Source organism: Somniosus microcephalus, chromosome 11 (assembly GCF_052327205.1).
Source record: "Somniosus microcephalus isolate GS21.2 chromosome 11, FLI_Smic_1.0, whole genome shotgun sequence".
Lineage (NCBI taxonomy): Eukaryota > Metazoa > Chordata > Chondrichthyes > Squaliformes > Somniosidae > Somniosus > Somniosus microcephalus.
The window spans coordinates 9,769,232-9,796,707 of record NC_140997.1 but is presented as its reverse complement, the minus strand read 5'-3'; the positions used below and the strand labels follow the sequence as shown (position 1 = coordinate 9,796,707).

Genomic DNA, 27,476 nt, shown 5'->3' with positions numbered 1-27,476 from the left:
CATCACGCGGAGTACAGGAAAGAAGCCCTAGTACAGTTAACAGATACATTAAAGGTGCAGCCCCCAGCTGTACTACATTGCTGTAAAAGGAATTATATACAATTGTCCGTAATCCGCTGGTGGTTCCGCTACAATATCACAATTAAAAGAAAATGCTTATTTGCACATGACATGGTCCCATATCTCAGACTTTCCTCACAAACTGTAAGACACACATTCAGTGGAGCAGAAGGAACTACCCTGGGCAACTTGTGCCAGCCATCTGGATATTCAAATCCAATGCCACGCACGCACCAGGCTCGCTCATCACCAGGTGCTCCGAGGCAAACTGCTGTCTCGGTTTGCCAACTCTGGATGGTCGTATTCCTGGAGAGTTCACCACATGACCGCCCCGCCAAACTGCCTTTATTCTGCCATTACCAATATTTTTATAACTAAATAAAAATAAGAAAATGAAAAGGGGGGGAGGGGAAACATGTTTTTTTTTAAATACCTCTATGATATTTCTTCCGGGTTTGCTCCCAGCTGGTGTGCTGGAGATTCGTCTTTAATTCCTGGAGATCTCCAGGACAATCCTGGAGGATTGGCAACCCTGCTGCTCCCGGGGGTGGGGCTGGGTCCTGCTCCAAAGGGTAAGTGACCCTGTGACAGGCAAAACATTACCGACCACCTTGCAGGAATCCCCAGGACGTGGCTCTGGGATATTGAGGCAGTGAATTGTTATTTCAGAGGTTGGGACTGTCCAGTGCCCGGGCTGCTCTGCGGGATCGGGTTTGAACCACTGGGCTCTTTCTTTGCAAGACTCTTGAGCGCTGCTGATGTGGTTGCTCTCCCCTGCCACCAGCCCCCCGCCCCCCGAGCCTCCGGCTGCTCACCTCCGCGTCCAGGCATCGTCCCCCTCGCCTCTTGCGCGTCTCCAAATCGCTTTCCGCTTCCCGCAGCTCATTTAAAGCACGGAGTGCCGAGCCACCCAGCTCATTCTTCTCCTCCTCCTCCTCCCCGCCCCGTCCCTGCTCAGCCCCCACCCCTCTCTCCACCACCCTCAGCCTCGGCTCTCGCTGTTCGCTTCGGCTCCCTGCAGCTCCGGCATTTCCCGTCCTGGGACCGAAATTCCGCTCACCTGCCTTCAAAGGGGCAGCGCCAAGTGACTGCACCCAGGCGCTCGGCTGCAAAGTATTCACTGTGCAAAAGTATTCAATGCAGAAAAAATAATTCATTTATAAAATAATATTAATAATCTTTAAAAAAAAATCTCTCGCTATTTATTAACCTATATAAAATGTACTAACCTACAAAATAACCCCTAATTTCAGTGAAGCACAGTAATGGGTGAGTGAAATTTTCATCCTGTGATCACCTAAACTGTGGAAGTCACCCAATTCTAGATTCTGCCTTTGAATATTTGTGCTGAAGAGTCTATTGAACTGAATAACAATGGGGTGAAGTACTGTCGCCCACGGGACTGGTACTGAGGGTAGGAGCAAAGTGCTTCACAGACAACTAATTACATTTAAAGTGTAGTCACTGTTGTAATGTAGGGAAACACAGCAGCCATTTGGCACACAGCAAGGTCCGACAAACAGCAATGAAATAAACGACCAGATACTTTGTTTATAATGTTGGTTGAGGGATAAGGTTCCACATGGCAGACTGGTCATGAAGTTAAAAGCCCATGGGATCCAGGGCAAAGTGTCAAGTTGGATTAAAAACTGGAAGGCTGTTTCCAGTGGGGTTCCACGGGGCTCAGTACTAGGTCCCTTGCTTTTTGTGGTATATATCAACGATCTTGACTTGAATATAGGGGGAATGATTAAGAAGTTTGCAGATGATACTAAAATTGGCTGTGTGGTTGATACTGAAGAAGGAAGCTGTAAACTGCAGGAAGATATCAATAAATTGGTCACGTGGGCAGAACAGTGGCAAATGGAATTCAATCCGGAGAAGTGTGAGGTAATGCATTTGGGGAGGGCTAACAAGGCAAGGGAATACACATTAAATGTAGGACACTGAGTAGTGCGGAGGAACAAAGGGACCTTGGAGTGCATGTCCACAGATCCCTGAAGGTAGCAGGCCAAGTAGATAAGGTGGTTAAGAAGGCATATGGAATGCTTGCTTTTATTAGCCGTGGCATAGAATACAAGAGCAGGGGGGTTATGCTTCAACTGTATAAAACACTAGTTAGGCCTCAGCTAGAGTACTGCTTGCAGTTCTGGTCACCACATTACAGGAAAGATGTGATTGCACTAGAGAGGGTACAGAGGAGATTTACAAGGATGTTGCCGGGAGTAGAGAATCTTAGCTATGAGGAAAGACTGGATAGGCTGGGTCTGTTTTTCTTGGAACACAGGAGGCTGAGGGGAGACCTTATTGAGGTGTATAAAATTATGAGGGGCATAAGTAAAGTGGATAGAAAGGACCTATTTCCCTTAGCAGAAGGGTCAAAAACCAGGGGGCACAGATTTAAAGTAATTGGTGGAAGGTTTAGAGGGGATTTGAGGGCAAATTTCTTCACCCAGAGGGTTGTGGGGGTCTGGAACTCGCTGCCTGAAAGGGTGGTAGAGGCAGGAATCCTAACCACATTTAAAAAGTACTTGGATGTACACTTGGGATGTTTTAACCTGCTGGGCTATGGACCAAGAGCTGGGAAGTGGGATTAGGCTGGATAGCTCTTTGTTGGCCGGCGCGGACACGATGGGCCGAAATGGCCTCCTTCCGTGCTGTAACTTTCTATGATTCTATGAAATATTGGTAAGTTACAAGGAGAGATTACACAAATTAGGGTTGTATTCCCTAGAATTTAGAAGGTTAAGGGGTGATCTGATCGAAGTTTTCAAGATATTAAGAGGAACAGATAGGGTCGATAGAGAGAAACTATTTCCGCTGGTTGGGGATTCTAGGACTAGGGGGCATAGTCTAAAAACTAGAGCCAGACCTTTCAGGAGTGAAATTAGGAAACACTTCTGCACACAAAGGGTGGTAGAAGTTTGGAACTCTCTTCGGCAAACAGCAATAGATGCGAGATCAATTGTTAATTTTAATTCAGAGATTGATAGCCTTTTGTTAACCAAAGGTATTAAGGGATATGGGCCAAAAGCGGGTATATGGAGTTAGGTCGCAGATCAGCCATGATCTCATTGAATGGCTTGAGGGGCTGAATGGCCTCCTCCTGTTCTTATGTTTCTAGGACATTGGGAGAACTCCCAAACTCTTCTTCGAAAAGTGCCATGGGATTTTTTACATCCACCTGAGTGGGCCTTGGTTTAACGTGTCATCCAACAGTGCACCACTCCCTGTGGTGCACAGTTGGATGACACTGAAGTGTCGACCTAGATTACATAGAATCTACAGCACAGAAATAGGCCATTCAGCGCAACTGGTCTATGCCAGTGTTTGTATGCCACACAAACCTCCTCCCACTCTAATTACCTTTCATACCTTGTCCCCATATCTCTCTATTCCCTTCTTCATCGAGCCATCCCTTAAATGCAGCAATTCTAACTGCTTCAACCACTCCATGTGGCAGCGAGCTCCACATTGTCACCAATCTCTGTGTAAAGAAATTCCTCCTAAATTCTTTACTTGATCAGTTAGTAGCTAACCTATATTTATGCCCCCTTGTTCTGGACTCACCCACAAATGGAAACAGTTTCTCCACCCTATAGAACCACTTAATAGTTTTAAAGACATCTGTCAGGCGTTGTTACATTGCTGGGTGTTTACTATAGACCTCCAAATAGTGAGAAGGAGATAGAGAAACAAATCTGTCGGCAAATTTCACAGAAATGTGAAAATAATAGAGCAGTAACAGTAGGGGACTTCAATTACCCTAATATAGACTGGGGGAAAAAAACAGTGCAAAGGGCAAGGAGGGTGAAGGATTCCTAAAATGTGTGCAGGCGAACTTTCTTAATCAGTCTGTTTCTAACCCAATGAGGAAGCAGTGCTGGATCTATTTCTGGGGAGTGAAGTAGGGGAAGTGGAATGTGTTTCAAATGGGAGATCATCTGGGTAATAGTGATCATATAATTAAAGAAAAAAGAAAGACGGGCATTTATATAGTGCCATTCACAACCTCAGGACGTCCCAAAGCACTTTACAGGCAACAAAGTACTTTTCGACTTGTAATGTAGGAATTAGGTTTAAAGTAGTTATGGAAAGGGACAAAGAAAAATAAAAGGTGAAAATACCCAACCGGAAGAGAGCCAATTTTAGTGATTTGAGAAGGGATATATAGAACAGATGGACCGGAAACAAAGATTGGCCAATGGTCAATGGCAAGTAGGCTGTGCGATCTGAATGCTGGACTGGTTGAGTTGGATGCCAGGCTGGGTAAATTTGATGCCACCTTGGGTGAGTAGGAGCACTAGGAGGACAAGCATACTGGCACCAATACACCAAATAATAATACTGATTACAGAGAGCCACACCCTGCTCTGGGACATCAGAGAAATGTTAGGAGTGACATTAACAATTGATAAGAGTGACACAGATGGCAAACCATGTGATTCTGAATTTACTGCGAAGTGCTAAGATACAAATTTCAGGACTTTGCTATCGGACCACTAGCATCAGGAGAGATTCTTCCCCCAATTTCTATCCCCCATTCTCTCCTCAACCCATTACCCACTGTACTCGTTGAACTTCATTGGCTCCCGGTCCGGCAACACCTCAGATTTAAAATCCTCATCCTCGATTTCAAATCCTTCCATAGCCTCATCACCCTTCCCTATCTCTGTAACCTCCTCCAGCACAGCAACCCTCCGAGCTCTCTGCGCTCCAACAGTTCTGCCCTGTGGGAATTTTCCCCTTCGGGTACATGCCCAGTTCCCTTCTGAAAGTAACGGTTGGGTATTCTTCTGCTGCTCTGTCAGGCGGTGCGTTCCAGATCGCAGCGGCTCGCTGCGGGGTGAAATTTTTCCTCATCCCCTATTGGAGATTGGTCATCACTGACCAGTCAGTCTAAATTTTTGCTTCATGTGGCATGCGCTGCTTGAAAGGGCATTGGACGCAGATTCGATGGTGGCTTTCGGAGGGTAATTGGGTGGATACCTGAGGGGAAAAAACTTGCATAGCTACGGGGAAAGAGCAAGTTAGTGGAACTAATTGGACAGCTCTTTCAAAGAGCTGGCACAGGCACAATGGGCCGATGGGCCCATTGGCCTCCTTCTGTGCTGTAAGATTCTATGAAATTTAACTGCACAGCAGATCAGAGGCAAACAGGGAAGCTCTGTATATTTGACACCTTTATACATTTCCTGGTATGCTTTCCTTCGATCTTTCCATTCATTATCTTTGCCCCCTTACCATGGTTGCTATCATGGTGAGAATGGGCAGGAAGGATGAGGACTGAACTGCCTGCCTATTCTAAATGCTGCTGTGTTGTCGTCCTGGCGACTTCTTGTTAAAATCAGCAAAAGACACAAATTTTAGGTCTTTGCTATCGGACCTCTAGCATCAGGAGAGATTTCTTTGCCCCATTTCTATCCCCCATTCTCTCCTCAACTGTGCTCGCTGACCTACGTTGGCTCCCGGTCCAGCAACACCTCGGATTTAAAATTCTTCCGTAGCCTCATCGCCCTTCCCCATCTCTGTAACCTCCTCCCATCCTGCAACCCTTCCGTGATCTCTGCGCTCCTCCAATTCTGCCCTTCAGGCATATATCCGGTTCCATTCTGAAGGTTGCTGTTGGGAAAGGGCGGTGCATTCGGTTTGCGGCAGCTCGCTGCATGAAGTGAAATTTAGGGTGCCTGCTCAGTGATGATTGCACTCTGGGGGGGGGGGGGGCGGCTGAGGAGAGATTTTGTTGTGCGGCGGGTTGTTGAGGTCTGGAGTGCGCTGCCTGGTGGGGGTTTGGTGGAGGCAGATTCGGGGATGACTTTCAGAAGGGGAGTTGGATGGATGCTTTGCGAGGAAATATTTGCAGGGCTATGGGGAAAGAGCAGGTGAGTGGGTCGAAATGAAAAGCTCTACCAGAGCCAGCACAGGCACGATGGGCCAAATGGCCTCATTCTGTGCTGTATCATTCTATTCTATTCTGTATCAGAGGCATTAAAACATTTCATGCCTTTTCAAACCAAAATTAGTGATTTTTGTCTCTTAGCTCATTGCGCACAAGGCTGTGTCTCACCATCCTGCATTGCCATGGGTGATTGTCCTCTGCCACTCATGACGTTAAAACCGAGGCCCCGTCTGCCCTTTCAGGTAGATGTAAAAGATTCCATGGCACGTTTTGAAGAAGAGCAGGGGAGTGCTCCCCGGTGTCCTGGGGCCAATATTTATCTCAATTAACATCGCTAAAACAGATTATCTGGTCATTATCTCACTGCTGTTTGTGGGAGCTTGCTGTGCGCAAATTGGCTGCCACGTTTCCTACATTGCAACAGTGACTACACGTCAAAAAGTACTTTATTGGCTGTAAAGCTCTTTGGGATGTCCGCTGGTTGTGAAAGGTGCTATAGAAATGCAAGTCTTTCTTTTAGTGGGACAGGAGAGTCCAGATAAAAAGAAAGACTTCCATTTATATAGCACCTTTCACGACCACCGGACGTCTCAAAGCGCTTTACAGCCAATGAAGTACTTTTGGAGTGTAGTCACTGTTGTAATGTGGGAAACGCAGCAGCCAATTTGCGCACAGCAAGCTCCCACAAACAGCAATGTGATAACTGTTTTTGTTATGGTGATTGAGGGATAAATATTAGCCAGGACTCCGGGGATAACTCCCCTGCTCTTCTTCGAAATAGTGCCATGGGATCTTTCACGTCCACCTGAGAGAGCAGACGGGGCCTCGGTTTAGCGTCTCATCTGAAAGACGGCACCTCCGACAGTGCAGCATTCCCTCAGCACTGCACTGGGAGTGTCAGCGTAGATTATAGGCTCAAGTCCCTGGAGTGGGACTTCAACCCACAACCTTCTGACTCAGAGGCAAGTGCGCTACCCACTGAGCCACAGCTGACACATAAGTTGGTTTGATACCCAGAAATTGTAACTAAGGGATGGTGGGGCCACTTTAAACTAATAAACATCGGAGAGCCCAAAGTCCAGCAGCAGTAACTCTCCCAGCGGGGATTCCCAAGCCACCGACTGGCTCCTTTGCCCAATGAGGAGAGGGCGGAACTCGCTGCTCCGGGGGACCGATTGTTACTGGGCGCTGCGGCAGGTCGGCGGGTTTAGACGAAGGGACCGGCGGACAGAGCGGGAGACGGACCAGGCCTAGCGGCTGGTGGAAGCCGCGACCTGGCGGAGAGCGGAATTAACAACACGGACCGGCAGCTCCGCCGCTCCAAGCCGGTAGCTGCAGTGGTGCAGGCCCGAGCGCCAGGTGCTGGAGTGAGAGAGGGACAGACTGAGCCCCTGGGGGGTGGGGAAGGAGTGACAGACCGAACCACTGGGGGTGGGGAAGGGACTGACAGACTGAGACCCAGGGGGTGGGGAAGGGACTGACAGACTGAGCCCCAGGGGGTGGGGAAGGAGTGACAGACTGAGCCCCAGGGGGTGGGGAAGGAGTGACAGACCTAGCCCCGGGGGTGGGGAAGGAGTGACAGACCGAGCCCCGAGGGGTGGGGAAGGAGTGACAGACTGAGCCCCGGGGGGTGGGGGAAGGAGTGACAGACTGAGCCCCGGGGGGTGGGGAACATAACATAAGAAATAGGAGCAGGAGTAGGCCAAACGGCCCCTCGAGCCTGCTCCGCCATTTAATAAGATCATGGCTGATCTGATCCTAACCGCCAATCTACTATCATAGAACCATCTCCTGAATCTAACAGAATTAGACACACGAAATAGGAGCAGGATCAGGCTACACGGCCCCTGGGCCCGCTCCGCTACCCACAGGGCCATGTCCGATCCGAACCTAGACTCATGTCCAAATTCCTGCCCGCTCCCCGTAACCCTTAATTCCCTTTACTTCTAGGAAACTGTCTATTTCTGTTTTAAATTTATGTAATGATGTAGCTTCTACAGCTTTTTGGGGCAGCATATTCCATGGACCTACCACCCTCTGAGTGACTGAGCCCCGGGGGGTGGGGAAGGAATGAGAGACTGAGCCCCAGGGGGTGGGGGAAGGAGTGACAGACCGAGCCCCGGGGGGTGGGGGAAGGAGTGACAGACTGAGCCCTGGTGGGTGGGGGAAGGAGTGACAGACCGAGCCCCGGGGGAAGGAGTGAGAGACTGAGCCCCGGGGGGTGGGGGAAGGAGTGAGAGACTGAGCCCCGGGGGGTGGGGAAGGAATGAGAGACTGAGCCCTGGTGCTGTCAGTAATTGATTACCAGAGCAGTTGGGTTTCTACTACAGTCTGGCAGCCCACACAGAACCAGATTTTATTGAACTCAGTTTTACAGTTTGCCGTGATTTGAATGTATGACCTCTGGGATTCTAGTCCAGCACTGTAGGCACTGTACTACCACATTGGCAAAAGTTGGCAATGCTAAGGCTAAGGACTGCGATGGTTGACAGCTTTGGCAGTGATGCTGATTATCTTGTTGCAGGTGTGACTGATTGAGGCTGACACCATGAACACAAGCCCAGGTACCGTGGGCAGCGATCCTGTCATCCTGGCCACCGCTGGCTATGACCACACCGTTCGCTTCTGGCAGGCGCACAGCGGCATCTGCACCCGGACTGTGCAGCATCAGGACTCCGTATCCTTGCAGCTCGGTCTCGGTCAATTTGTGCACAGCAAGGTCCCACAAACCGCAAATGAGTTGAATGTCCAATTGGTTTAATTTAGTGATGTTGGTTGAGGGATAAATGTTGGCCAGGACACGGGAGAACTCGCCTGCTCTTCTTCGAATAGTGCCATGGGATCTTTTACATCCACCCGAGAGGGCAGACAGGGCCTCGGTTTAACGTTTCATCCAAAAGAAGGCACCTGTGACAGTGCAGTACTCCCTCAGTACTGCACTGCAGTGTCAGCCTAGATTATGTGCTCAAGTCTCAAGAGTACTTTTATAATCATTCTTCCATAACACTGTCAATAAAATTTGCAGACATTAAATATAATCGGATTTCCTGTCTGTGCAACTGGCTGGCTGTTATAGAATAAAAATTTACCGCACAGAAGGAGGCCATTCGGCCCATCGTTTCTGTGCCGGTCGATAAAGAGCTATCCAGCCTAATCCCACTTCCCAGCTCTTGGTCCGTAGCCCTGTAGGTTACAGCACCTCAAGTGCATATCCAAGTACTTTTTAAATGTGATGAGGGTTTCTGCCTCTACCACCCTTTCATCGAGTGAGTTCCAGACCCCCACCACCCTCTGGGTGAAATAAGTTCTCCTCAACTCCCCTCTAATCCTTCTACCAATTACTTTAAATCTATGCCCCCTGGTTATTGACCTGTCTGCTAAGGGAAACAGGTCCTTCCTATCCACTCTGTCTAGGCCCCTAATAATTTTATACACCTCAATTAAGTCTCCCCTCCGCCTTCTCTGTTCCAAAGAAAACAACCCCAGCCTATCCAATCTTTCCTCATAGCTAAAATTCTCCAGTCCTGGCAACATCCTCGTAAATCTCCTCTGCACCCCCTCTAGTGCAATCACATCCCTCCTGTAATATGGCGACCAGAACTGCACGCAGTATTCTAGCTGTGGCCTAACTAGTGTTTTATACAGTTCAAGCATTACCTCCCTGGTCTTATATTCTATGCCTCGGCTAATAAAGGCAAGTATCCCGTATACCTTCTTAACCACCTTATTTACCTGTCCTGCTACCTTCAAGAATCGGTGGATATGCAATCCAAGTTCCCTCTGATCCTCTGCACTTGGATCGCTGGATTCAAAGTCCAGAGTGATAGCCATTAGACCATCTGTCATTTGGATAAACAGTGAATGACCTTCACCTTGTTGCATAAACAGCACCTCTGCAATTGCACAGTTATCAGACAAACAATGATTTAATAGAGTTACACAGTGAGTGATTCTTATCCTGCTGAATAAACAGTGATTACAGTTTTACAGCGATGAGCCCCAGTTGAGACAGAATTTTTAATGACTGCAGACACTCGTTGGTTGTGTACTTTCCTGTATATCAGAAATATGCAGAATTCAGCACTCATTACAGGAAGCCCCAGAGCATTTTAATATTGTACAAGGCTTCTTGAGGGTGGACACTGCTTTTAAGTGAATTAAAGCAAATTAATTCTGTGTTCCACCAATAGGTAGAAAGAAAAACTCAACGCTGAGAATCTGAAATAGAAACCGGTTTTGGCGCACAGTCTCCATCTGAACTCAGCTGCTGCCGGATATACAGGGAATTTCCAGCATTCTCTGTTCTTCTTTCAGATTTGCAACATTACATTTCGTGTCTCATTCTGCATTCCCCTGTTCTTGTTATTTCTCATCTTTGAGCAGTCATCCCACCACATCCTCACGGTGAGAATGGACCTCAACCTGTGCAACATGGTGAGTATGCCTTCTTCCAGGTGTCGTGGGCCAGGTTCACGTCCTGTGGCAACTTGCGCGGGTCAGTCTGCGTCTGAATGCTCAGTGCTGTCGTGCTCAGTCGCACTGTGCTTGGAGCCACTGGGGCGTCCCCCGTTCCACCATCTATAGTCACACAGCGAAGGGAAAGCACCAGTGAAACTTTCAGTGAGTTACTTGTGCTAGGAGCTGGGCCTGTGAGTTACTGTAAATTCCTGCTTCGTTCTTTCCGCTTCCTTAACAAAGTTCCCAGCAGGTGAATGCCTTGGAAATCACCCCGGACCGCAGTATGATCGCAGCGGCAGGTAAGCAGAAAGGCAAGCACCTGTGCACTCCCATCCAGCATGACATTTTAGTGGCCAACCCTGTGGGCCATGACCACTGCACCACACTCCGCACTGTGAAATGTGTTGTTACTGACCTCCTCATTAATAGTGAAAAATGGGAGCAGGGGTTATAGGTTATAGAGAGGTCCGAGTGGGAGTGAAGCGGAGAATTAAAGTGACAGGCGACCAGAAGCCCTGTCGCTTTAATTCTCCGCTTCACTCCCACTCTGATCTCTGTGTCCTCGGCCTCTTACATTGTTCCATTGAAGCTCAACATAAGCTCGAGGAACAGCACCTCATCTTTTGATTAGGCACTTTACAACCTTCTGGACTCAACATTGAGTTCAACAATTTCAAACTATAACCCCTGCCCCCATTTTTCATGCTGTATGATTTTGCCATCCCCATTTGCAACATTTTATCTTTCCTGCCTCTTACCTTAGCACAGTATATTCTTTCAATTCATAAACATAAGAACATAAGAAGTAGGAGCAGGAGTAGGCCATACGGCCCCTCGGGCCTGCTCCGCCATTCAATAGGATCATGGCTGATCCGAACCTAGACTCACATCCACTTCCCTGCCCACTCCCCGTAACCCCTAATTCCCTTATCAGCTAGGAAACTGTCTATCTCTGTTTTAAATTTATTTAATGTCGCAGCTTCCACAGCTCTCTGGTAGCAAATTCCATAGATTTACTACCCTCTGAGTGAAGAAGTTTCTCCTCATCTCAGTTTTGAAAGGGCAGCCCCTTATTCTAAGATTATGCCCCCTAGTTCTAGTCTCACCCATCAGTGGAAACATCCTCCCCGCATCCACCCGATCAAGCCCCCCTCACAATCTTATATGTTTCGATAAGATCACCTCTCATTCTTCTGAATTCCAATGAGTAGAGGCTCAACCTTTCCTCATACGCCAACCCCTCCTCTCCGGAATCAACCGAGTGAACCTTTTCTGAACTGCCTCGAGAGCAAGTATATCTTTTCTTAAATATGGAAACCAAAACTGTACGCAGTATTCCAGGTGTGGCCTCACCAGTACCCTGTATAACTGAAGCAAGACTTCCCTGCTTTTATACTCCATTCCCCTTGCAATAAAAGCCAAGATTCCATTGGCCTTCCTGATCACCTGCTGTACCTGCATACTAACCTTTTGTGTTTCATGCACCAGGACCCCCAGATCCCTTTGTACTGTAGCATTTTGCAGTTTCTCTCCATTTAGATAATAACTTGCTCTTTGATTTTTTCTGCCAAAGTGCATAACCTCACACTTTCCAACATTATATTCCATCTGCCAAATTTCTGCCCACTCACCTAGCCTGTCTATGCCCCCCTGCAGGTTTTTTATGTCCTCACTCACTGCTTTCCCTCCCATCTTTGTATCGTCGGCAAACTTGGATATGTTGCACTTGGTCCCCTCCTCCAAATCGTTAATATAGATTGTAAAGAGTTGGGGTCCCAGCACTGACCCCTGCGGAACACCACTAGTTACTGATTGCCAACCCGAGAATGAACCATTTATCCCAACTCTCTGTTTTCTGTTAGATAGCCAATCTTCCACCCATGCCAGTATATTACCCCCAGTCCCGTGATTTTTTATCTTGTGCAGTAATCTTTTGTGTGGCACCTTGTCAAATGCCTTTTGGAAGTCCAAATACACCACATCCACTGGTTCCCCTTTATCCACCCTGTTTGTTACGTCCTCAAAGAATTCGAGAAAATTTGTCAAACATGACTTCCCCTTCATAAAACCATGCTGACTGTCCGATTAAATTATGCTTATCCAAATGTCCTGTTACTGCTTCCTTAATAATGGACTCCAACATTTTACCAACCACAGATGTTAGGCTAACTGGTCTATAGTTTCCAGCCTTTTGTCTACCTCCCTTTTTAAATAAGGGTGTTACATTAGCAGTTTTCCAATCTGCTGGGACCTTTCCTGAATCCAGGGAGTTTTGGAAAATTACCACCAATGCATCCGCAATCCCTACCGCTACTTCTCTCAAGACCCTAGGATGTAAGCCATCAGGTCCAGGGGATTTATCTGCCTTAAGTCCCATTATCTTACCGAGTACCATCTCCTTAGTGATTTTAATCGTGTTTAGCTCCTCCCCTCCTATAGCCCCGTGTTTGTCCAGTGTTGGGATATTTTTAGTGTCCTCTACTGTAAAGACTGATACAAAATATTTGTTCAGCGTTTTTGCCATCTCCATGTTCCCCACTACTAATTTCCCGGTCTTGTCCTCTAAGGGACCAACATTCACTTTAGCCACCCTTTTTTTTTTATATAACTGTAGAAACTCTTGCTATCTGTTTTTATATTTTTTGCTAGTTTACTTTCATAATCTATCTTCCCTTTCTTAATTAATCTTTTAGTTATTCTTTGCTGGCTTTTAAATGCTTCCCAATCTTCTATCCTCCCACTAGATTTGGCTACTTTATATGCCCTTGTTTTCAGTCGGATACTATCCTTTATTACTTTACTTAGCCACGGATGGCTGTCTTTTCTTTTACGCCCCTTTTTCCTCAATGGAATATATTTTTCTTGAAAGTTGTGAAATATCTCCTTGAATGTACACCACTACTCATGTACCGTCTTACACCTTAATCTATTTTCCCAGTCCACTTTAGTCAACTCTGCTCTCATACCTTCATAGTCTCCTTTATTTAAGCTTAGTACGCTGGTTTGAGATGCAACTCTCTCACCCTCCAACTGAATTTGGAATTCAACCATGTTATGGTCACTCATTCCAAGGGCATCCTTTACTAGGACATTTTTTATTAAACCTGTCTCATTACACAGGACCAGATCTAAGATTGCCTGCCCCCTGGTTGGTTCAGTAACATACTGCTCAAGGAACCCATCCCTCATGCACTCTATGAACTCTTTCTCAAGGCTGCCCTGCCCAATTTGATTTGTCCAGTCAATATGAAAGTTAAAATCTCCCATGATTATAGCTGTTCCCTTATTACAAGCCCCAACTATTTCCTGATTTATACTCCGACCAATAGAGTTGCAACTGTTAGGAGGCCTATAGACTACGCCCACGAGTGACTTTTTCCCCTTATTATTCCTTATCTCCACCCAAACCGTTTCACTATCCTAATCCTTTGACCCAATATCATTTCTCACTATTGCAGTGATTCCATCCTCTATTAACATAGCCACCCCACCTCCCTTTCCTTCCTGTCTGTCCTTCCTAATAGTCAAATACCCCTGGATATTTAGTTCCCAGTCATGGTCACCTTGCAGCCATGTTTCTGTAATGGCCACCAGATCATACCCATGTGTAGTTATTTGTACCGTCAACTCGTCTATTTTGTTACGAATGCTTCGTGCATTCAGATAAAGAACTTTTAAATATGTTTTGTGACAATTTATTCCTGCTTTTACCCCCTTTACTACTTTACCTTTATCTTTGTATATTCTGTCCCTTCCTGACACGCTCTGATTTTTAATTCCCCCACTGCTACCTTGCTCTATTGCCTTCTCCGCTGACATTTTTATTTTTCGCTCTCTTGAAATCTCCCCCCCACTAATTAGTTTAAAGCCCTCTCTACAGCCCCAGTTATTCGATTCGCCAGGATTCTAGTCCCAGCACTGGCCAAGTGAAGTCCGTCTCAACGGAACAGCTCTCTCCTGTCCCAGTACTGGTGCCAGTGTCCCAAGAAGCAAAACCCATTTCTCCCACACCAGTCTTTGAGCCACGCATTTAACTCTCTGATTTTATTTACCCTAGCCAAATTTGCTTGTGGCTCAGGTAGTAATCCAGAGATTATTACCCTTGTGGTTCTGCTTTTTAATTTGGCCCCTAGCTGCTCATACTCCCTCAGCAGAACCTCTTTCCTTGTCCTATCTATGTCGTTGGTACCAACATGGACCACGACAACTGGATCCTCCCCCTCCCACTCCAAGTTTCTCTCCAGCCCAGAGGAGATGTCCTTAACCCTGGCACCGGGCAGGCAACACAGCCTTCGGGACTCTTGCTCTCGGCTGCAAAGAACCCTATCTATCCCCCTAATGATACTATCCCCTACCACTACAACATTTCCTTTTACTCCCCCCACTTGAATGGCCCCCCACTCCACGGTGCTGTGGCCAGGTTGCTCATCCTCCCTGCAGTCCCCGTTCCCGTCCTCACAGGGAGTAAGAGCCTCAAACCTGTTGGACAAGAGCAAGGGCTGCGGCTCCTCCAACACTACCTCCTGGATCCCCGCACCTGCCTCACTCATAGTCACACCCTCCTGTCCCTGACCACGGACTACATCTGAATTAGTTAATCTAATTGGTGTGACTACTTCCTGGAACACAGAGTCCAGGTAACCCTCCCCCTCCCTGATGTGTCGCAGTGTTTGAAGCTCTGACTCCAGCTCATCAACACGGAGCCGGAGTTCCTCGAGCAGCCAACACTTACTGCAAATGTGATCACTGTGAACATCAATGGTGTCCACCAGCTCCCACATATTGCAGCAGTAACACATCACCTGCTCTCCCATTCTATGTAATTAATTAAATTTATTATTATTACTTTTAAATGCCCTCTGCCCCGATTCTAGATGATGAATATCACACCTCTATTTAATTGAACTTACCAACTTATAAAGGTTTAAAAGGGAAGGAAAAGTACTCACCAACCAGCCAATCACCTACCAGCTTGGCTGTGATGTCACTTTTGAATTCTGACCTCCCCTTGGAATGTTGCCTGTGGAGCCTGTTTAGGCTGCCTCGCATCGCTGCTCCGACTCGACTCAACACCCGCTGCTGCTCCCGGCTGCCTCGACTGGGCCTCGCCTCGCTGCTCCGCCTCCGTGATGTCTGCTAATCCTGAGACTGGCAGGAAAAACAAGGCCAGAAACAAAACAGAAACAGCACCTAACACCACACTTACCCTAACTCTCTCACTTACCCAAACTCATGGCACTCTCTGCTACTCACACTCCTCCCCCCACCCTCCCTGTCTCTGCACCTGCTTAATATCTGTTACATCTCCAGCTTTTTCCAGTTCTGATGAAGGGTCCCAGACCTGAAATATTAACTCTGTTTCTCTTTCCACGGATGCTGCCTGGCCTGCTGAGTATTTCCAGCATTTTCTGTTGTTATTTCAGATTTCCAGCATCCGCAGTATTTTGCTGTTGTGTCCTGTGTAGTTGAAATGGAATTAGTATCTGTGAAGCACACACCATTCCCAACATTAAGGACATTAAGTTCCACCTATCCTCTGCCCTATGGAAGGAAGAGGGGAGGGAGGAATGCTTTTTCTAATCTTGCTCAATGCTGGTAAATTTTGCATTTGTGCCCTGAAACACTTAATTTTCCTGAAAGGTGAAAGTGAGTGGTGTTAGTGGTGCCCAACCAGAGAAAGGCCTGATGCATCTTCTTTTGCCAAGTTTTGTGTCAACTATTTCTAACGGAACAGGGACTTCATTTTGACCTTGTTGCTGCTCAGTCTTACAGCGCAGAACTCGACTTGGAGCCGAGTTACGTGGTGTAGACAGTGGTAAGGTGACACGTTTCCTTTTTTTGGCCCACCTTGTAGGGTACCAGCACATCCGAATGTACGACCTGAATTCCAACAACCCGAACCCAGTCATCAACTACGACGGAGTCAGCAAAAACATCACCTCGGTGGGGTTCCACGAGGACGGGCGCTGGATGTACACTGGCGGGGAGGACTGCATGGCCCGAATCTGGGACCTCAGGTATTTTAACAGGAGACCAACAACCAGGTGTCAGACGTGGCTCAGTGGGTCGCGCACTCTCACCTCTGAATCCAAAGGTCGTGGGTTCAAGTCCCCACTCCAGGCTGACACTCCCAGTGCAGTGCTGAGGGAGTGCCGCACTGTCTGAGGTGCCGTCTTTAAGATGAGACGTTAAACCGAGGCCCCGTCTGCGCTCTCAGGTGGTCGTAAAAGATCCCACGGCACTATTTCGAAGAAGAGCAGGGGAGTTATCCCTGGTGTCCTGTCCAATATTTATCCCTCAACCATCATCACTAAAACAGTTGCTGTTTGTGGGATCTTGCTGTGTGCAAATTGGCTGCTGCATTTCCTACATTACTACAGTGACTACAGTTCAAAAAGTACTTCATTGGCTGTGCAGTTCTTTGGGACGCCCTGAGGTCGTGAAAAGTGCTGCATAAATGCAAGTCTTTCCTTCAACATTCAGGATGGGGGAGCCTTCTTTTATAAAAAAAAAATAAGGGAAAGAACAGCCATTCTGAGAGTGTTTCCCCAACGCTGAACCCTAGTGTCTCGGGTAGGAGGAGATGACTAATGTGATTGGAAAGAAATATTACAGTATTCAACTGTCGCTCAATAACCGAAGGCCACAATCCTAACCAGCCTCTTGCTCGAGTCAGAATGCCGGCCCTCGGGAGTGAAGGGACAGGATCCGCACACAGTGAGCACCTGATTTCTAGTGCCCTGCTGTTGGCAGCTGCCAAGTGGAGGCAAAAACCTTTCACGGTCAATAAATACTTTCACTTGCAGTATGGAAGCTTCCTGACTCCCTTGCCTGCTCAGTCAACACCCCACAGCCAGGCAGGCCATGTACAGTGTCCTAGAGACACTGGGAGCAGCAAGTCTGCCGAGGGCTGGAGGGCGAAGGGGAGGTGCGGGTGGTCCCTGGCCATATCACGGGTACTGCTGCTCCAGTCCCTCTGAAACTTGAACTGAAATCCTTCCATCTCGACAGGTCGCGTAACCTGCAGTGTCAGAGAATCTTCCAGGTCAACGCTCCTATCAACTGTGTCTGCTTACATCCCAATCAGGTAAGGTGCAACATTACGCAGCACCAAAGCTGCAGACAGGCTTTGTCTCGCTGCCCACGCTGAGAAGCTCTGTGTTGTCTCCAGTGGAGACATGCAAAGCATTGAAGCTGGAAATCCATCTCTCGCTTTCCCCACAGTAAGCACTGCTGGCCACCGCGTGGCGCTGCTGCACTTTGCAAAGTCTCTCCATTGTTTGTCGGTACTGATTGAACCTGTGATCTGACCCAGCCCAGCCTGATCCGATCCGATCTGACCCAGTCCAGCCTGATCCGACCTGACCCAGCCCAGCCTGTTCCGACCTGACCCAGCCCAGCCTGATCAATCCGATCTGACCCAGCCCAGCCTGATCCGACCTGACCCAGCCCAGCCTGATCCGACCTGACCCAGCCCAGCCTGATCCGACCTGACCCAGCCCAACCTGATCCGACCTGACCCAGCCCGACCTGACCCAGCCCAGCCTGATCCGACCTGACCCAGCCCAGCCTGATCCGACCTGACCCAGCCCAGCCTGATCCGACCTGACCCAGCCCCGCCTGATCCGACCTGACCCAGCCCAGCCTGATCCGATCCGACCTGACCCAGCCCAGCCTGATCCGACCTGACCCAGCCCAACCTGAGCTACGAAATCACAGTGTAAAGCATTAAACCTTTGGCTGACTTCTATGAAAATGAAGCTGCTGAATAGGATTGAATGGTCTGGTTCTGGTTCTGGTGCTGGTGCTGTACTCGCAATCCAAAGGTTGAGTGATGGTAGCCAAACGTGGTGAGGAGCTTCAGTTTCGGCCATGGAAAACTGAATTCAATAAATCTGATCATTAGAAGGGTAGCACCAGAGAAAATGACCATGAAGAACCCAACTAGTTCACTAATGTCCAGCAGGGAAGAGCTGATCTCTTCCCCCACCCGATCTGACCTCCATGTGACTCTAGACCCACACTACGTAGTTGACTCTTGATGCCCCCTGAAGTGGCCTAGCAAACCACTCCATTTTAAAACAATCGCAGTGCCATGACTATTTCAGGGCAGCTAGGGATGGGCAATAAATGCAGCCTAATTGACCGCACCCTCATCCCACAAGCAGATGAAAACAAAGACCGCGGGTGAGGGAGGTAACAATTCTAATATCAGACAATGGCGGGATAGGGACAGTTAGGAGTGGCAGAGCCGATTGTGGTTTGAGTTCTGATGTTCTGCTGCTGATGTATACCTCAATAACTAACCCTGTCTCCACATCATGGGACATGGGGAAAATAGACTGTTTTTCTAAAAATCAGATTAATATGATAGAATCTTACCGCATAGAAGGAGGCCATTCAGCCCGTCATAGAAACATAGAAGATAGGAGCAGGAGTAGGCCATTTGGCCCTTCGAGCCTGCTCCGCCATTCAACGAGATCATGGCTGATCATCCAAACCCTAGCACCCGGTCCCTACACCGACAGCCATCCCACCCAAGCCCTATCCCCATAACCTGTGCCGGCTCTCTGAAAGAGCTATCATAGAAGATAGGAGCAGGAGTAGGCCATTCGGCCCCTCGAGCCTGCTCCGCCATTCAATGCGATCATGGCTGATCATCCAAATTCAGTACCCTGTCCCTGCCTTCTCTCCATATCCCTTGATCCCTTTAGCCTTAAGAAATATATCTAACTCCTTCTTGAATATATTTAATGAATTGGCCTCAACTGCCTTCTGTGGTAGAGAATTCCACAGGTTCACCACTCTCTGGGTGAAGAAATTCCTCCTCATCTCTGTCCTAAATGGTTTACCCCTTATCCTTAGACTGTGACCCCTGTTTCTGGACTCCCCGGCCATCGGGAACATCCTTCCTGCATCTAGTCTGTCTAGTCCTGTTAGAATTTTATAAGTTTCAATGAGATCCCCTCTCATTCTTCTAAACTCCAGTGAGAATAAGCCCAATCGACCCAATCTCTCCTCATACGTCGTTCCTGCCATCCCAGGTATCAGCCTGGTGAATCTTCGCTGCACTCCCTCCACGGCAAGAACATCCTTCCTTAGATAAGGCGACCAAAACTGCACACAATACTCAAGATGTGGTCTCACCAAGGCCCTGTACAACTGCAGCAAGACATCCTTGTTCCTGTACTCGAACCCTCTCGCTACGAAGGCCAACATACCATTTGCCTTCTTAACCGCCTGCTGCACTTCCATGCTTACCTTCAGCGACTGGTGCACAAGGACACCCAGGTCTCGTTGCACTTCCCCTTCTCCCAATCTATTGCCATTCAGATAACAATCTGCCTTCCTGTTTTTGACACCAAAGTGGATAACCTCGCATTTATCCACATTATATTACACCTGCCATGCTTCTGCCCAATCACCCAACCTGTCCAAATCATACTGGAGTTTCTCGGCATCCTCCTCACAGCACACACACCCACCCAGCTTTGTGTCGTCTGCAAACTTGGAGATATTACATCTAGTTCCCTCGCCTAGATCATTAATATATATTGTGAATAGCTGGGGTCCAAGGACCGATCCCTGCGGCACCCCACTAGTCACTGCCTGCCACTCGGAGAAAGACCCGTTTATTCCAACTCTTTGCTTTCTGTCTGCCAACCAGTTCTCTATCCAAGTTAATACCTTGCCCCCAAACCCATGTGCCTTAACTTTACACGGTAATCTCTTATGCGGGACCTTATCGAAAGCTTTCTGAAAATCCAAATACACCACATCCACTGGTTCTCCCTTATCTATTTTACCAGTTACATCCTCAAAAAATTCCAGTAGAATAGTCAAGCACGATTTACCTTTTGTAAATCCATGTTGACTTTGTCCGATCCTGTCACTGTTTTCCAAGTGCTCTGCTATTACATCCTTTATAATGGACTCTAGCATTTTCCCCACTACCGATGTCAGGCTTACCGGTCTGTAATTCCCCGTTTTCTCTCTACCACCTTTTTTGAATAGTGGGGTAACATTAGCTACCCTCCAATCCATGGGTACTGTTCCAGATTCCATTGAATTCTGGAAGATGACCAGCAATGCATCTACTATTTCTAGGGCCACTTCCTTAAGTACCCTAGGATGTAGATTATCAGGCCCTGGGGATTTATCGGCCTTCAATCTGGTCAATTTCCCTAACACCATTTCCTTACAAATACTGATTTCATTCAATTCCTCCTTCTCATTAGACCCTATGTTCCCCGACATCTCTGGGAGGTTATTTGTGTCCTCCTTTGTGAAGACAGAACCAAAGTATGTATTTAATTGGTCAGCCATTTCTTTGTTCCCCATTATAAATTCCCCTGATTCCAATTAACCCCACTCCCCATAGCCCTGCTAATTTTTCCTTTTCAAGTATATATACACTTCCCTTTTGAAAGTTATTATTGAATCTGCTTTCAGGCAGTTCATTCCAAATCATCATAACTCGCTGTGTAAAAGAAAAATTCTCCTCATCTCCCCCTCTGGTTCTTTTGGCAATGATCTTAAATCTGTATCCTCTGGTTACTGACCCCCCTGCCAGTGGAAACAGTTTCTCCCTATCTAATCCCTCAAAACCCCTCATAATTTTGAGCACCTCTATTAAATCTCCCTTAACCTTCTCCACTCTAAGGAGAACAATCCCAGCTTCTCCAGTCTCTTCTCATAACTGAAATCCCTCATCCCTGGGGATGTCTGATTTTCACGTAGAAATGATCAAGCATGCCACTCAACAACATTAATGGCTGCAGCTCTAGGAGTCTTCATGCGCTTGCCCACCCATCCTCATGGTGAACTCTGCTTTGGACTCTCCTAATCATGTGGATTGTGCTCATGGGATTTTGCTCCTTTTGTTTTGCAGGCAGAGCTGATTGTTGGTGATCAGAGTGGAGCCATTCACATTTGGGACCTGAAAACTGACCACAACGAGCAGCTGATCCCCGAGCCAGACGTTTCCGTCAACGCAGTTCACATCGATCCAGACGCAAGCTACATGGCAGCGGTCAATAGTTCGGTTAGTGACCTGGAACCATGACAGCAGCACAGGTCGTCATACCATGCTCCAAACCAGACTGAGGCACCGATTAGAGCAGCGTGGATGAGATTGGCAGGGCCGGGGGTGGGATTGGTGGGGGTGGGATCGGTGGGGAGGGCGGGGGTGGGGGTGGGATCAGGATTGGTGGGGGTGGGATTGGTGGGGGTGGGATCAGTGGGGGTGGGGGTGGGATCAGCAGGGCCAGTGGCCCGACTGATGCTTCTGCCTGACTGCCACCTCCTTGTTTCTCTGCTCTTTCTCTCCAGGGTAATTGCTACGTGTGGAACCTGACTGGAGGGATTGGCGACGACGTCACTCAGCTCATTCCCAAGACCAAAATCCCAGCTCACAAACGCTACGCTCTCCGCTGCAAGTTCAGCCCTGACTCCACGTAGGTCCTTTCCTTTATATGACATCCTAACCGCTACCAAACTCTCGCTGGTCCGTAACTCGAGTAGGGGAGGGATGTCGGGGGACGATACTTCGTCTTGTGCCCGCTGCAAAGGGCCTCGCTTTTGTGAGACCCAAAATGTGACCATATTTACAAAGTGATTGGCGTGGGGGCGTAGCCTGGGCGAACAATAACCCTGCTTACTGTGAAAGTGTGCATTGGAACCGATAAATCCAAACCTTTGGACAAGTAACGCCCTGACAGACTGAATCTACAGTCAGGATTATTGGAGACAAAATTAATCAAAACCAATAGCAGATTTCACCAGATTTTTGATTTCTTTCCAGTACTTTAAAACTGTTTCAAAGTAATAAAATTCTGAAAGCTTTGTAGCTTGCTTAAGCTTGTTTTCTCCTTTAAAGTTTAGTGTCAGACTAGACTTCGTGAAATGATTCCGCTCCGCGCATTGTGCTGGAGCAGTGGGCTTTCCCTTACAGGAATCGCCGTCAATAAGCTTTGCTCCACCAGCTCGAGCACACGGTGCTACTGCTGCTGCTTTTCCTCGTCCCTCGAGCTTTATACAGGGCCGCCAGTGACGCTCCCTCTGCTTGTCGCATTGGTGCTCAGCCTCCTCGTGCTTCTGCCGCTCCTTGTCCTGCTCGGCGCGGGGGGTTTTCCCGCTATCCCGGCCAGCATCCCTCCCTCAAGTCAACGCCACCAAAAAACAGACTAGCCGATCATTCACCTCATTGCTGTTGGAGGCATCCTGCTGTGTGCAGATGGCTGCCAAGTCTCCCTACATAACAGTTGCTACATTTCAAAGTAATTAGTTATATGTGAAGCACTTTGATATGTTTCTGGAGACGTGCTAAGGTGCCTTATAAACACAAGCCTTTCTTCCATTTAAACCGTGAAGTGTCAGTGCGACACCTCACTGAGAAGGGAGCACTGCTAATTTGGCAATAAAAGTAAAGGTGTGTAACAATCCATCTCAACAAAATGCTTGTTACCTGATTCAACCGTAAAGGTTTTGGCCCCACAATCTGTTTATAGAGTCTACGAATATGTCAAATGTACATTTCTGCCGCGGTGGGATTCCTAACGCCCGACTTCGTTCATTCTGGATACCAGCTCTGAATTTCTGCCTTAAGGTGGGTTGCTGTGCCTAATGTTAATGGGTGTGTGTGTGTGTAACAGTTACTTGGGGTTGTTAATTGCTTGTTAGTGGCCAGGCCAGAAACATTGCAGGAAATCCCGCTTCTTAATGTTTCACCGGGACCTACACAGGAATCTGTTGTAATAAAAGCTGGTGATAGAGCGGCGATGGCAGCTGGCGGAGTGAGGTACTGAGGTGACCCAGCTGCTGCCTGGCCCTGACAGATAGTTGGTGTCTTTCCATCAGTTTGCAGTTCTTGTGCTGCTTGTAGTTTCTTTGCCCTCTATCCTTTCTTTGCTGTGTCTATTTTTCTGGTGAAAGTCATTGCCCCTGTACTGCTCCTGCTCCTGATTTAAGTGTCGCCCCCCCGCCCGTCTTTTGTTCAGCTCTCCGACTGAACAGTGGCTGAACATGGGACCAACGTCAAAATGGAGCTGGGAGAAGGAGCACAGGCCGCTGAAAGGAGGCCTTATTGGAGCCGAACCGCCGGTACTGGGAATGACCCCCGTCTAGTGGGTTTACCGCCAGCATCAAAACCACCTGAATATGTCAGACAAGCTGTCACTAAAAAGGCTGAGGCTAACCAGGCCTCACGTGTATTGTAGAACAATCTCTCATTAACTGCCCCTGTCATTGTCTATTATGGGTTTAAATTACCCTGTTAATGTGCTAGAACAATCCCACGTTAACTCGTCCTGTTAATGTGTATTGTATTGCAGTCCCACTTTAAGAACTGTTTTTATTTCCTGACAGACTTCTTGCTACATGCTCAGCTGACCAGACCTGTAAAATATGGAGGACTTCAAACTTCTCCCTCATGACGGAGCTTAGCATCAAGAGCAACAACCCAGGAGAGACGTCGCGGGGCTGGATGTGGGACTGTGCATTTTCTGGTGATTCGCAATACATTGTCACAGGTAAGAAGTGTACCGTCCAAATAAGGAACTGGTTCCATTTTAGCACTGCTTATACTGGTGCCCAGAACAGCTCTGGTATTAACACCAGGTTTCACACAGATTGATGATGAGTTGCTCCAGGTTACAACTGTATTCCTGGAAGAATTTGTGATTTGGATCTCTGGAAAACCTCCTGGATTCCTTGCTTTACATCATGACGTCAAAGTGAGGTCTCATGGGTTCGGGTAGCGGGAGTTGGAAATATCACGTGGGGGAGCAGTTTGGAGGTGTATTGCGTTTGGAAAAAGACTCCATTCGTGGCTTGAAGACTTTAGGTGCTCGGCTTTACAAGCCCAGCAATTACCCACTTTTTTAGCCGTGGCTCAGTGGCTAGTACTCTTGCCTCTGAGTCAGAAGGTTGTGAGTTCAAGCCTCACTCCAGGACTTGAGCACATAACCTAGGCTGATACTCCAGTGCAGTACCGAGGGAGTGCTGCACTGTCAGAGGTGAGTCTTTCGGATGAGACGTTAAACTGAAACCCTGTCTGCCCCTCTCAAGGTGGACGTAAAAGATTCCTTGGCACGATTTCGAAGAAGAGCAGGGGAGTTCTCCCTGGTGTCCTGGGCAAATATTTATCCCTCAACCAACATCACTAAAACAGAGTAACTGGTCATTTATCTCCTTGCTGTTTGTGGGACCTTTCTGTGCGCAAATTGGCTGCCGCGTTTCCTACATTACAACAATAACTACACTTCAAAAGCACTTGATTGGCTGTAAAACGCGTTGGGATGTCCTGAGGTTGTGAAAGGTGCTATATAAATGCAAATTCTTTCTTTTAAAAGCTTAGATGGCTGTGACTTTATCGAGCAAGTGGGGCCTGCTTGTGGGGAGGCTTGCAATTGAATTACCTCAAGACATTTATAAAGCGCGTTGCGATGATTTTAATCCAGAAGTTTAAATTTCGGCAGAATGGGAATTCTTTGCACACTGAAGAGTAACGTTCTTCTTTCCACTCACAGCCTCTTCAGATAACCTTGCCCGGCTGTGGTGCGTGGAGACAGGTGAAATTAAACGGGAGTACAGCGGCCATCAGAAAGCAGTCGTGTGCCTGGCCTTCAACGACAGTGTGCTGGGTTGAAGATTTCCAGAGGAGCCTGGCTGGCCCCCCCCGCTCCCCTCTCTCACTCTCCCATCCCTCTCCTTGCCCCTATTCCCTTTCCCATTCCAAGCGCTTGTTGAAATGGATCCCCCGTCGGAGTAGTTTTTTTGGGGGGGTCTCTGTGAAAAGGACGAGTTCGATCGGAGTTGCTGAGGGCTGGAACATTTCTGCGTGCGTTGTCGGCAGGCTCGACACCATCACATGACCTGTGCGACTGACTAATGCCGCAAGTCAGTAAGCCTCAGTTCTGACACCAGGATTTCAGTGAAGCACAGTGCTGGGTGAGTGAATTTTTCATACTGCGTCCACCTGAACTGAGAAAACGCCCAGTAGCACAATTCTAGATTCCATCCTTCCAAAGTTGGACTGTTGTGAGCTTTATAACACCGGACTGAATTGTCGGTGAGTACAGGCCTATCACTGGTGGCGATGATGGGAGTATTTTGAGGGTATGAGTTAAGGATACCCTGTGCAACGTTAAAGTGTATTGTCTCCGGTGTTACTTTTCCTGCTGTGTACTAGTATTGATCCTGTAGAGAAGCTACTAGGTCTCCAGTGGGAGCTGGTTTGTTTTCACTCCTACTTGTGGTGGGGGCCATGATGGAAACTGGTCTACAGCAAGTGGGCATCAGTGTCTGGAGCCAGACGCCTAACAACTTGTGCACTGAAAGGATATGGAGCAATGATTTTACAATGCAGTCAGTGAGTGCCTGAGTCATTAACCTGACACTCTGTAAAATCATCAAAACGACACACAAATAAAAATTATTTCTACACTTGACTGGACACTGCCTTCATTTTTTTGTGTGAGGATCGGGGGTATTACAAGATTCTATTGGTGAGCAGCCTTCTTCTGAGTGACCGAGTCAGAACCAATTCCATTCTATCTCCAGCTGCTTCCCGGTCTTGTCTTTGAATAGCTGCTGTACTTTTAGAGCCACCAGCTAGTGGCCCTGCACCCGCTGTTTGGATCTGGAACCCGCCCCACCACACCCTATAAAGTGTCACAGGTCACATGGACCCTGTCCGCAGTATGTCGTGTTTCTTCCGCCCCCCCACCCCCCCCCCTCAGTTCAGACTTCTTTGGATTGAATATTCAAATTGAGTTCAGGTAAAGGAGGGCCATCAGAGTACTTTTAAACAAATCTTTATCAAAGAATTAAACCCTGTGAATAATACAGATCCTGTATCCACACCAGTGCAGTTGTGCAAAACAGGTGGAATTCATTTCAGTCAGTGTTATTGCATCTGATACAGATCTCACCTGGAGCGGGAGAAGGGTGCTGGTGTGTGCAGAGTGATGTGGATCAGCCAACCTGCAGATGGTTCTGTCTGATTGTGGGCATCTCCCAATGCTTCTATTAGTCCGAGTTTAGATCTCTGATCCCTCAGAGAAAGCTGAACCTAATCGATTCAATGCCCCACTTTCACATTTCTATCTCGGAATCAGTCTATTGGTGGCAGCCAACACTGAGTTAGCCTCTTCTCGGTTCCCTCCAGCCCTCTTGAAGGGCACCCTATTCTTCACAATGCCCTGCCCTGGGGCAGCAGCTTTAATCTGTTCATTTCTGTTTTAATTTACATCTTTATTTTCCTGCCTTACCATGCAGCATCCTTGCTCAAGAGTGTGTACGGGCTGCCTGTTCCAGCTTCTACTAGTCCCTCTGTAACTGGTCCCCAGGATCTGCTTGCTCCCTGTGGGGAGGTGCCCACCTGCAGGAGATATAGTGAGATTACCAGCTCAGCCTCAGAGGAGTTGCACCCACAAACCAACATCTGATCTACTGGTGAAGTTGGAACCCCACACACTATGCTGCTGTGGCCAGGAAAGTACTTTGGGCGTCCTGAGGTTGTGAAAGGCGCTATATAAATACAAGTTTTTTTTTGCATTGAGTGGTCTCTCTATCCCTTGCATTCTGTTTGCATCAAGTAGCCTGTCTCTCTCTCTCTCTCTCTCTTGCACTGTGCTTTGCGTGGCCCCTCTATCCCTTGCACTCTACATTGAGTATTTTCGCTCTATCCCTTGCATACAATTGTGCGGCATCTCCCTCTCTTGCGCTTTGCATGGAGTGGTCTCCCTCTGTCTCTATGTCTTGGGTGTTAGGCACGGCTCAGTGGGTTGCACTCTCGCCTCTGAGTCAGTGGTTGTGGGTTCAAGCCCCATTCCACAGACTTGAGCATGTAATTTAGGCTAACACTCCAGTGCAGTACTAAGGGAGTGCTGCACTGTTGGAGGGGCCGTCTTTCTGATGAGATGTTAAACCACTGCCTTCTCAAGTGGACGTAAAAGAATCCATGACACTAGTCAAAGAGCGGGGCAGGGGGGAGTTCTCCCCGGTGTCCTGGCCAAAATGTATCCCTCAATCAACATCACTAAAACAGATTATCGGG

General features: G+C 47.9%; 2 protein-coding genes across 5 annotated transcripts in view; one reads left to right on the top strand and one right to left on the bottom strand.

The window, feature by feature from the left end:
• LOC147110300 (hexosaminidase D-like) overlaps window positions 1-984 on the bottom strand; it is a 48,350-nt gene extending 47,366 nt beyond the window's left edge. Inside the window, exon 1 of the mRNA XM_086000151.1 lies at window positions 876-984. Coding sequence (XP_085856277.1) covers window positions 876-891 — 16 coding nt within the window. The 5' untranslated portion in view covers window positions 892-984. The remainder of the gene's footprint in view (window positions 1-875) is intronic.
• Window positions 534-25,866, top strand: mlst8 (MTOR associated protein, LST8 homolog (S. cerevisiae)). 4 transcript variants are annotated; one of them, XM_086000154.1, is made up of 9 exons: window positions 534-632; window positions 8,484-8,636; window positions 10,665-10,716; window positions 16,272-16,434; window positions 17,429-17,504; window positions 21,309-21,461; window positions 21,749-21,873; window positions 23,783-23,946; window positions 24,946-25,866. In XM_086000154.1, exons 2-9 carry the CDS (start codon window positions 8,508-8,510, stop codon window positions 25,062-25,064), a joined length of 981 nt encoding a protein of 326 aa, XP_085856280.1. In that variant the 5' UTR covers window positions 534-632; window positions 8,484-8,507; the 3' UTR covers window positions 25,065-25,866. The 4 variants fall into 4 exon arrangements, with proteins under 4 accessions (XP_085856280.1, XP_085856279.1, XP_085856278.1 ...); XM_086000153.1 differs by lacking the exon at window positions 534-632 and adding an exon at window positions 7,119-7,287; XM_086000152.1 differs by lacking the exon at window positions 534-632 and adding an exon at window positions 7,119-7,318.
• Window positions 25,867-27,476: the final 1,610 nt, after the last annotated feature.

What these genes read in the sequence shown, in the direction of transcription:
- mlst8 (XM_086000154.1), top strand. Translation starts at nt 8,508, where the DNA reads ATGAACACAAGCCCAGGTACCGTGGGCAGCGATCCTGTCATCCTGGCC. An exon ending in TGGCAGCGGTCAATAGTTCG is followed by an intron (nt 21,462 to 21,748) that starts GTTAGTGACCTG and finishes CTTTCTCTCCAG; the next exon opens with GGTAATTGCTACGTGTGGAA. An exon ending in TTCGCAATACATTGTCACAG is followed by an intron (nt 23,947 to 24,945) that starts GTAAGAAGTGTA and finishes TTCCACTCACAG; the next exon opens with CCTCTTCAGATAACCTTGCC.